We start from the raw sequence: 12,111 nt of genomic DNA, 5'->3' as shown, positions 1-12,111 counted from the left end.
AAAACACGTTGCTTAATTACCTTGGGCGGACCACCGTTGCGTGCGTGAAAGGAAGCATCTTCTCACCCTTCTTGTTTAGATATACTGTTTAGAATCCTGAAAGGATGCCACCTTTCTCACCCCACCTCCTTCTCACTCTGCATTCCCCCATGGATGCGTGCTCACCCCCCTCCTCCTCCTCCTCATTCTCACTTCCCAAGGTAAGATGATACATTCTATCCTTTAAAACATAAAACAACAGTTCATACATATATCAAATAATGTTCAAACATACCCAGACATATACTACTTTGACCTTTTGACTACTTCACATAAAATAATGACCCCAGGATGTACGATTCAATTTAGTTCAATTTACCACTTCCACATGTCACAGAAACTATTAAAATCAAATATAATTATTTATGAATATGACCTTTGATCCAAAAAGCCATAAATCATAGCTTGGGTCAAAGAGTTTTGACAACAAACCGCATGATATTACTTTTTGTCTTAATCTACGAAATTGGAGGCATTCTGACTGGAAGAGAACTTGACGTACTGACAACATGTCACTGAGTAACTCGAGCTTATACTGTGAGACATCAGGTCTATATGACATCTATCCACTCGCTACCGCTTATCCGGGTTGGGCCTCGGGGGCAGCAGCTTTAACAGAGAATTCCAGACTTCCCTCTTGCCAGCTCTTTCTTCCAGCTCTACCTGGGCGATCCCAAGGCGTCCCCAGGCCAGCCGGGAGACATAGTCTCTCCAGCGTGTCCTGGGTTGTCCCCGGGGCCTCCTGCCAGTGGAACATGCCCGGAACACCTCACCAGGGAGGCATCCAGGGGGCATCCTGACCAGATACTCGAGCCACCTCCATCTGGCTCCTCTCGACATGGAGGAGCAGCGGCTCAGCTCTGAGTCCCTCCCGGATGACTGAGCTTCTCACCATATCTCTGAGGGAGATCTCGGACACCCTGTGGAGGAAACCCATTTCCGCCGCTTGTATCCGGGATCTCATTCTTTCGGTCACAACACACAGCTCGTGACCATATACAGTACTGTAGGTGAGAGTGGGAACGTAGATCGAGTGGTAAATTTGTTTGTTTGTTTATTGAACATATAAACAGATAACAGAAAACAAGTAGGAAGTAAAAAGATTTAAAAGAAGAGATAACTGCTCATCATTAAGCCCAGTTTACATGTTCAAAGGGAGTAGGAAGAAGTACAGAACTGATCTAGTCCTACACTTTGTTCTTTGTGTATTTTGACTTGTTTCAAAGTAATGCAATTATTAGTCATTCATGTAGTATGTCTACATGAATGACAAGAAAAGGAAAAACAAGTCAATATATAAACCTACTCATATATGCAGCTGCACTTACACTTTTGTAAGTACGTATGCCTACATACAATGCAGTACATAAGAACACACTGGCACATTTATATATCGTGATACTCTCATACTCATAATATTTCATTACATTACACTCAATCTAACACATTCCAAAAATTACGGCATTTGGGCAATTTACCGATTTGCTGATTTATATATTTTTTTGTACTTGATTTTTGAACTTGTTTTTTAACACAGCAAGCGATTCATACCTTTTTAGGTCAGTTTCTAATTTATTCCGCAAATTAACACCTCTTATAAAAACACATTTGCTTAATGTTTGTTCTTGTTTTTGTTTTTTTCGTAGATTCATGTCCCCTTAAATCATGGCAACTTTCCCTAATATTGAACCGCTTCTGAGTATTGTTGCAGAGCAGGTTATTGTGTACTCTGTACATTATTTGTGCTATTTTATACTCAACCACATCATAAAATGTCATAGTGTTTAATTTGATAAATAGTGGATTTGTTGGTTCTGTATATTTTGTTCATTTAATAATTAGGGCCTATTGCTTTTGTAGAAATTATTATTAGGGCCCGAGCAGCAACCGCTGCGCGGTCCCTATTGTTTCTGTAGAAATTTTTTTTTTTTTCTATGCGTTTGATCGCATTTTTGACATCCTAAACATGCACGAAAACTCACCAAACTTTGCAGCCTCATCGGGCTTGGCGAAAAATTTGATATTTTAAAGTCGGTGCAAACGACACAAACAAAATGCCTCTGTAGCGCTCCCTAGAGTAGGAAAACAAAACCCTATGTATATTATATTATAATTATATTGTATATATAGTACGATGATGATTATTATTATATTATATTATAATGTATACATATATTGAATATTATTTTGCTAGTCGACTAATCACAGTAGTCGAGATTAATCGACTAATATGTAAATCATGGCCTAATCGCACCAGGTTCTTATATGACCATCGGTAGCTTACGGCTAGAATTATTTAAGGTATGCACAAAATAATAATAGACAATTAAGATGAAAGTACATTTCACTGGTATTAAACTTTGCTTGCTTGTACCAACATTCCTGACATGTTTATAAATGATGAAGTAATTGAAGACAATACTGTGGCCTTTTTTAGCTAAATGTTTAGTGCATTTAAAATGGAACCCAAAACTATACAATATGCTGAGTTGCACTAATACTATGAAACTACCTATGAATACCAATAGAAATACTTGTAAACATATTCAAATTTTCTTGGGCACCAAGCCTTTTTTTAATGTAGAAGGGAGTGCATAATATAGATATATAATATATCTTATAATAATAATATACATATATTATAGTATTATTCAATCTGTATTTTCTATCAAATCTTACTCCCACCAAATGTTAGCCTGTATTGTGTATGACACAGCCATGCTTATCAGTATGAATAGTAGCTCACCTGTGACACTGAACAGGATAAGCAGTAGAAAATTGAAAATGATGGCAAGGCTGGTTGCGTCACTCCTTATTTGCATTGTTGAACATAAAGAGTATGGACATTCAGTTTCAACCTACAGTATAAACACCTGCATGTCCATATGAATGATAAACTGGACAGAAGTGTCAACACTGACTCTCTCTACAGGAAAAGTCAGAGAAGACTCTTCCTGCTCAGGAGGTGGAAGGCTTTCTGTGTTTAGGGGACACTCCTGAAAAACTTAATCAAGATTGCGATTGGCTGGCAACCTATTCGGGGTGTCCTACTGCCCGTAGACAGCTGAGATAGGCTCCAGCATGCCCTTGTGAGGATAAGCGGATTGGATAATGGATGGATGGATGATTCTCGGTCCGGGGATGCTCCCTGGACTCAGCTGACACAGTGGGGGACGTGAGGATGATGGTTAAGGTGTCATCCATGCTTCAAAACCTTACCCATCAAATCACTCTGACAGTACTGCAAAGCTCCTTCGTCAATCAAGTTCATCGGCAGACTTTTACACGTTGGCGCTATGTGGAGGAGAGATTCTGCTGCTGCTTCATAACTGTAGCTGTCAGAGTTTACAAAAGGAACAACAGCACAACATTTATGCATAGTGGTTTTTATTTGAATTTTGTGCTTCTTTTTGCATAAATGTCTTCTCTGTTAGCTGCAAATTAAATCAGATATTTATTTATGGCCTCTTCATAAGGGAATCACTGTGTGAACCTCTGTTCCGTTTATACTGTGTACAGGTGAATGTTTATTATCCACTATTGCTGCTGAAACAATTCAAATTTCCCCATTGTGAGACTACTAAAAGTTGTCTTATCTTTTAGAAGAAGAACTACGTGTGGGAACACATTGAATGTCAGGAGGTGGTATAAGACAAAACAAGGGATTCATGGACCAAGCTAATCCACTTTCTTTATTCCCAAGGAAATGGGTATATATGCTAAATAGGCGATACATCAATTATTTTTTTCTTTCTGCAAACTGGTACATGAGGCAGCGAGGCAGGACTGGTGGTCATCTCGAGTACACAACTGTTATTCTATTGTTTATTGTTTTTTAAAACACTGAAACAAAAGAAAAACATTCATATCTGAATACTCCATTCCATCTGGGTACAGGCAAACAACCCCATACGGAGGCATGATCCAATATGCTTGACATCTAAAACGTATGATTGGGTGTTATGTCAGGTCTAGTTATGTAATTTCACATATACCATACAGTGTGTAAATCCAAGGAAATGCCAATGAAAAAATCCTGAGTAAAACCAAAATTGCACCAGTTATTATTTTGATGCCATAAAAGACCATTCCGAATGTAATGAAACCCATTTTAATGACAATTGATCGATCCTCTAAAATAATTTAATACACTTTGAGTTCTTCAAAAAGTGAAATGATTGCAAAATCATTCTATTCCCATAAAGTATTTCATCACTATTTTTACTCCTCGGGGAGAAAGCATTGCCGTCAACATAGTGGTAGAAGTCTTCCAAGTAAAGTGGAACCACTGATGTAGACGGCTGCCCATCAAATGTGAAATGATACAACAAAGTCAATCTTTTTACGAGCTGCCCATTTCCCAAAATGCATCGCTGAGCAAGCCGTTCTAAATTTCGTTACATTGTGACATGAGAGTGGAACTACCGTATTTTCCGGACTATAAATCGCTCCGGAGTACAAGTCGCACCAGCCACGAAATGCATAATAAAGAAGAAAAAAACATATGTCGCACTGGAGTATAAGTCGCATTTTGGGAGGAAATTGTGCGCTTAGTACACATAATTTCCAACGAGCTACGATGGTAACATTTAGGTAACAGTCACACATGTAGCATACAAGAAAGTTACTGTAAGATAACTTTAAACTCACCAAAACCACTGTAGATCGATTAAATAAGTCTTTTATTTTTCCCCGACCATGTAGAATGTTTCCAATTCTCCAAAAGTATTTAGGTATTCGGTCGTGATTATGTCTTCATCTCCTCTGTGCTCGGCTTCTTACGTGTGTGGCTGCATGATTCAATACCCCATCCAGAGGCAGGAACCTGCCTGTTTGTGGTTCATTCTTGTTCAACCATCGTCTGTAAGTAACTTAGACAATTGTGTGTAATGGCATGCAACATTTATATAGGAGCTGAATTGTGGATGATTGTACTGTGTTGTTGACTGAACATACTAATCGCTATCCTAATGCTAATCGGGATCGCTAATCATTAGCATGTCTGCCTGTTTGTGGTTCGTTCTTGTTCAACCATCGTCTGAAACTAAGTTAGACAATTGTGTGTAATGACATTTATATACGAGCTGAATTGTGGATGATTGAAAGTTGTTGACTGAACATACTAATCGCTATCGCTAATGCTAATCGTGATCACTGATTGTTAGCATAGGCTCATCTTGTTCATTTCTATGAAAATACATGTGTATGTAATGCATAGATTTATAGTATTTTCTGTTTCTTGTGCAGTTTCACAATATGAACAGGCAACTTAGCTGCACACCTAGAGTCTGTGGAGTTTGTTTGTGAATGTTTAGCTGTTTGGATAAGCTGGCTTCCTCGACTAGCAAGGCCTTAACAGTCAAATTGTCTTTTTGTCATACTATTTTTAATTACTTATTTAACAAAACATTAGACTAACCGTTTAAATTATTCATGGTTTATCTTATGTTTCTTTATGTGGGTTACAATAACATGTGAAATGATATAGAAGTAATTGTCATGGGCTGTTAGTGCTGACTTGTATTTATGATGTTTTGTCTCCCTCTGCAGGCGCTTTAGCGCTAAAGCGCCTGCTGAGGGAGGCAAAACATCATAAATACAAGTCAGCACTAGCAAGCCATGACAGTAATGTGCTAATAATTTCACACATAAGTCGCTCAAGAGTATAAGTCGCACCCCTGGCCAAACTATGAAAAAAAAAACGCGATGTATAGTCCGGAAAATACGGAAATTTATATCACCGAGTTTCTCCGGCCATGAGTTGACACCTCGAGATCTGACACTTTTGGTGAGTTGTATTTGTTGCAAGTGATCATGTGCCACAAACATTGATCTGCAACACTAATTGAGAAGGCGCATCGCCTCAGTGATTTAGTTCTGCCTCCACGAGTGAATATACATTCTATGCTTTTGTCTTTTGGAGCATTTGCTGTTTCCTTCACATTCCAGGCTCCCGCTTCCACAAGTAGAAGCTGCTCACTTCTCTCTGTGAGAAGTGCTGTTTACTTAAATAAAATTGACTTACCGTATTTTCCGGACTATAAGCCGTGCCTTTACATAAGGCGCACCCACTCTCTTATTTAAAAAATAATGAAAAGAAACATAGATAAGCCACACCTTTATATAAACTGCACCCATGTTAAAAAAATGAGACATTTATTGTATTTACAGAACGATTTTGAATTGTAAATGTACTTGTATGTACCAGAACAAATTCTTTCCTAACAGTGCCTTTTAACATAGCAGTAACTTTGCTGATTAATAGTATTTATTTTTCTTCATTTCTCCTGCGTTTGAAATCACAAGTCACTTTAATCATCTTCACTGAAACCCATGAAGTCATCTGCTATGTTGAAGAATGTAATAGATTTACTTTATTTAGAGAACTATTTTGAATCGTAAATTTACAAACATGTATGTACCTGAACAGATTCTTTCCAACAGTTCCTTTTAACATGGCAGCAACTTTGCTGATTAAAAGGGAACAGAACCAAGAGAAAATAAACAGTACTTATCTTAATTTCACTGCCCGCTGCCACTCTAGTTTGTGAGTTAACGTCCGCATACCACCTAATTCATAACCTAGTGCAGTGGTGGCCAAGTCCGGTTCTCTAGAGCCACAATCCAGCCTGATTTAGGTTTATCCCTGCGGCAACACACCTGGTTCAAATCATCAGACTCATTATCAGGCTTTTACAAATCTTGCTGATCATTTCAAACAGGTGCTGTTGTAGGGATAAACCTAAAACAGGGATGGATTGTGGCTCTTGAGGACTTGGCCACCCTGACCTAGTGCATAGCGCCCTCGCCTGTTGCACTCCTCCACTTGCAGTTACATCCTCTTAATGGCAATTGTGCTGTATTGTATTGTAATTCCAGTTAGAGCGCCCCTAGCGGTGGAAGAAAGATCAACAGAATAGCCGCACTGGTCTATATACCACATGGTTCAAAACCTAGGAAAAAAGTAGCGGCTTATGGTCCGGAAAAATACAGTAGTACTTACTTGTAAACATGTCACAGACAAGGTAGTAACTAGGGATGGACCGATTATCTGTGCGTTTTGATGAATATCGGCATCAGCCTTATTTAACAATCTGATGCCCAATAATAAATCAATTTAAAACTGTCTTGAAATCAAAACAAAGATATGTGAAAGTTGAACATTTCACATTTGGAAATTTTGGAGGACTTCATGTACTGTAGAAAATTATATGGAGCTATTTGTTTGTTTTCATTTAACTCTTTGAGACGTGCTGAAAACCCTAGGTGTTCCCTGAACTTTTTGTTAGAATTTTATAACAAAGATGTATATTGTCAAAAATGTGTTGTGATAATAATGGGACAAAAAATATGCGAATTTGAAAAATTGTTCAATAAACATATGCTTAAAGACAGTTAAGAGTTTTATTTATTTATTTGTTTTAGATTTAGATGCCAATATTTTCCTTTTTACTGAAAATTAAAATCGGCTCCAAATATTCGTTATTGCCTCCTTGACGACCAATAATCAGCATCGGCCCTGAAAAAAGAACACCGGTCTCTCGCTTGTAGTAACACCTGGGATTGTTTTCAAATATGAAAAAAAGTGTCTCCTTTAACCCACACAGAAATTGTGTGTTCGAAGCACAATCATGCTCGACATTATCATATTGTGTGTCTGCAGAACATCTTCAGAACATTAAAGTACTCCTATTTTTTGGGGATGATGGACTTTGTCTGTGTCTTTTCTGCAACATTTACTCCAAAAGATGCAATGTAAATAATCACTTGTATTTTTTTCATTGGTGCAACAATGTTAAAAACATTCAATTCTGGGCCTCTGAGTTAAGAAATACCTTCACACCATACGTACAGTATGCCGTCCTCATTTGTCAGTAATTTATTTCACCTCTATTTAACCAGGAAAGGCAATTCAGTACAGATTCTCTTTTGCAATGCCGACATGGCTGCAGACAGCAGAGTAAAAATTAAAGGAAAGTAAAGTGAATGGATATTTAAATAGTGCTCTTACACTTGTTCGGCAGTTTGAATTACTTTATATCTTTTGGTTGCAGAACAAAATGTGGTCCATGATGCCAGTTTGACCCTGTTTATTACTATTTGCATTATTTCTGAAGAGAAAAGTAGAGGCCACCTTGCCTCCTGGAATGGATTGTGTTCAACCTTTGGCAGTTCCAATGTACTTCTCCCTTTGCTCTGGTAGGCTATAGCTAACATTGAGTCTATATTCCAAAAGGGCCAAATTGGTTATTATTAAAACCTGTGTGTGTGTTTTAATAATAATAACAAAGCAGAGTTCATATTCACGAAACTGAAATCACAATTCAACATGAGAAATCACAGTTGAACGTTCAGAGCAATGTTGAACAGGAGGTGCAGCTGGTGGATTGTGTTAGATAAAATCAAATGGACAGCAATGATTTTACAACCAAGCAGATTTGCTCATGTCAATAATACCAAAATTCAAAAGATGGAGGTCTGGTCCATGATAAGACTGATAAAATCTTAAATGCATATATATCTATATATATTTCTGTCAGAAATAGTGTATGTGAGTCAAAGGCAACAGGAAAAAGAAGAAAGTGTAGTGGGACGCTTGGAAAATCCTTGATAAAAAGCAGATCAGTCAGGGAAACTAGTTTCACTCAACAACTCTGCCCTGAATTAGAGAGAAGTAAGAGAAGAAGAGTATTAAAAGACAGAAGTGTATACAATCGATAAACCTGTCTGATGAACCATAATGTAGCTGAATTAAAAATTCTGTCATCTTCATATATTGCATCAGATATATGCTATAATACCGTGTTCTAATTCTAGATAGAGAAAAATAACTCCTGAATTGTTGAGGTTGAAACATTTCAAACTGGTAGAGCACTGACAACTCTACCGATTTGACCTTGAAACTGCACTTTATTGAATATCTTGTGCCATTTACTGGAACATCTGCATTTGGTCATTTCTGCTTTGGTTTACATGACAAATAGGAAGAAACATAACTTGAAAATGTTAGAGAATTTTTACTTTTTATTGAATGAAGTAACCTGAGACAATTAGAGTACGATTCTTGCAAGTGACCTTTACACAACTGTGATGACCACAGGTGTCAAACTCAAGGCCCGTAGGCCAGATCCGACCCGCGACATCCTTTTAGGCGGACCACGAGGGCAAATCATGTGAGGACTTGACATGTTTCTTTGAAATTGCCTTCACTTTTAGCACTACCTATCAAATATTGCAAACATTTGTTACCAAACCCCCCTTAAAATAAATTGGAAAAAGAGTCAAACAAACACTTTACTGACTTGTGATTGCAAAACTCGTTGTCCATCAATTTGTTGTGTATATACGATCATATAAGGCGACCCTACATTTATATGGGTTCACAGACGTAACGGCCCTCCGTGGGACACCATAAATTTAATGTGGCCCGTGACAAAAAATGAGTTTGACACCGCTGCCATAGACCATCACTCGACTCACTTGTATGTTTGTCACCGGCTCCCCCAAAATCCAAAAGTGTTCACAATGGTTGCGGCTTGCACAATTTAAAGTTATGATCTTTTAGGGTTTTTTGTTGTCTTTAAAAGAATATTTTAATTTGTCTATTCCTAACTTTTCTCTAGTCTGTCTCATGCTTTCATATTTTTTGTTTGATCTGATCATGTCTGACATGCCCCCTGTGTCAACCAGCCATCTCTCGACCTACATTTGTTTCTTCTCCAGCTGTCTCTTTGTTGTCCGTGGAGGATACTTGTCACAAAATGCCAACAGTAGTCATGTGCATGTCTTCCATTCTCTTGGCAGTTTAGACTTGCCTTTTAAATTTTTCTTGCTCTGTTCTTGTCTCGTTTTTTAATTTTATTTATTTTCAGCATGGTCCATCTGCCCTTCCAAATTCATCTTCCCTTGACATGCAATCTGTGATAAATTACAATATGGTATACTTGAATTGCTTCAGCATTTACCTATAATACATCATCTTGAAGGATAACTGCTTCAATACTGGGAATGGCAGACGACATTTATGGATAACAAACATACCGAAAGACTGATGGGTGCAATAATTGCCTTCTCCCAAGAGCTGCCAACCACGCCATTCTTCAATATTTTCATTTAATTCATTGTATTTGTGGACTTTTAAATGTTTACAAACACCGTACAGTATTTTAAAGTGGCACTCAAATATTTGGGGGGAATTAAACTTTATTTTTATTCTCAGAGAACATACTGATTTACGCAGGGTAGATTACGCAACAAATTTTATGCTACACCTCATAGGCCTAAATAGACCAATCCGACATCGGCCAACTGTGTAAGCGTTGTGCCGACTGCGCATGGGTGAGATGTAATACCCCTCCATACCATTGGCGGAGGTAGTCACTATTCCACATGGTTAGAAACAGCCAACACGAAATCTATTGGCGGGGGCGGGATATTAAAACGTAAACAATGCATTCTGCTATATTTTTCGCTCACGATGAACTCCCACGCGAAGCAAACCCTCACGCTCTTGACACATCTCTCGCTTCGTGCGATCAATCCTAGCTCTTTGTACTTGTAAGAAGATTAAGGCGGCAAAGGTGTGCTCACTGTTTATCCGCATTCGTCAATTCCTGTTCTTGCCCTGTGCGCTGATTCGCTAGCTAACAGCCAATCAGATGTCACGATTTATGACGCTGATTCAACATGCTGAAACGCCCAACAGAGGCTTCCCGACGGGATCCAATGTCACGATGGTGTTCGCTACATTAATCAGATGGCGCAATCCGATGTCCATCTAGGCCTATAGTATTTGCAAAGATCTGTGTCAAGTTAGGTAGGAGGATGTTAATTGTCAATATGTTTGTGAGTAGTTGTCATCTTTATGTCATCCATATGACAGATGGAAATCTGTGAATAGGGTCTGGCTCAATGCTCAGTGTATTCAACGAGTAGTAAATATTATTCATTCATTCATTATCTATACCGCTTATCCTCACAAGGGTCGCGGGCGTGCTGGAGCCTATCCCAGCTGTCTTTGGGCAGTAGGCGGGGACACCCTGAATTGGTTGCCAGCCAATCGCAGGGCACACAAAGACAAACATCCGCACTCACAATCACACCTAGGGGCAATTTAGACAGTCCAATCAACTTACCATGCATGTTTTTTGGAATGTGGGAGGAAACCGGAGTACCCGGAGTAAACCCACACAGGCACGGGGAGAACATGCAAACTCCACAAAGGGAGGCCGGAGCCGGGATCGAACCCACGACCTCTGAACTGTGAGGCGGACGTGCTAACCAGTCGACCACCGTGCCGCCCTAGTAAATATTACTCTATGACAATCAATAGTTAAAGGGACAAAATATGTGCTTTAATAATATTGCTTTAATGAACACTCATAAACCAGTGAATATTTCTTTCTATCACAGCATAATATTTTGGCTGTATGGTAATTGTTCTTGATAATAGACTCTGGCCAATGTTAAAAAGGGCATTCATTAGCTGCTTTGTCTTGTGTCTGTGATATAACTTTATTATTCATTTATTATTTTGTGTTATGTGCAGGATAAAATTGATAGATATCTGACTAAACAACCATTTATAATATTTCTAACAGCTAAGTCCATTTTAAATCTGAAATGCGACTCCACTGCTAAAACAGAATCACATTTTGCATGATCTGACTGTCATTTAACGACAGTCATTATATTATTTGGAATGGTCATGATTTCACTCAGTGTGTGGATATTATACACAACACGGAGTTGACCCTTCACATAATTTCACTTATTGACAGTTGCATAGTACCTGTCAAAAGAAGACTTATTTGTTGTATTTATTTTCGGGTCAAAAGATTGAGATTTAGTATTATGTGGTTAAATGTCTTTTTTTTTTCTTTTTTTTTTTAAAGATTCTTATTTCAATTCAATCTAGCGTTTCTATTTTGTTCAGGTCCACCAGTGTATTGAAGACAAGTCCTACTTCTGGTTTGATTCTGCTAAACATGAGGTTGGGATACACATTTACAATCATAAGTTCACCTCCAAATTGTGCAACACGAGCCTTTCATGTACTGTAATTTACAGAAT

General features: G+C 38.3%; 1 protein-coding gene across 1 annotated transcript in view; it reads right to left on the bottom strand.

The window, feature by feature from the left end:
- Positions 1-3,409: 3,409 nt before the first annotated feature.
- cldn19 (claudin 19) overlaps positions 3,410-12,111 on the bottom strand; it is a 40,677-nt gene continuing 31,975 nt past the window's right edge. Inside the window, exon 5 of the mRNA XM_086040118.1 lies at positions 3,410-8,698. Within this exon, the coding sequence (XP_085896244.1) occupies positions 8,662-8,698 (37 nt within the window). The 3' untranslated portion in view covers positions 3,410-8,661. The remainder of the gene's footprint in view (positions 8,699-12,111) is intronic.

Source organism: Filicampus tigris, chromosome 9, assembly GCF_054856515.1.
Source record: "Filicampus tigris isolate MCC_2025a chromosome 9, RoL_Ftig_1.0, whole genome shotgun sequence".
Lineage (NCBI taxonomy): Eukaryota > Metazoa > Chordata > Actinopteri > Syngnathiformes > Syngnathidae > Filicampus > Filicampus tigris.
The sequence above is the reverse complement of the archived record's forward strand: the minus strand, read 5'-3'. Positions and strand labels throughout refer to the sequence as shown.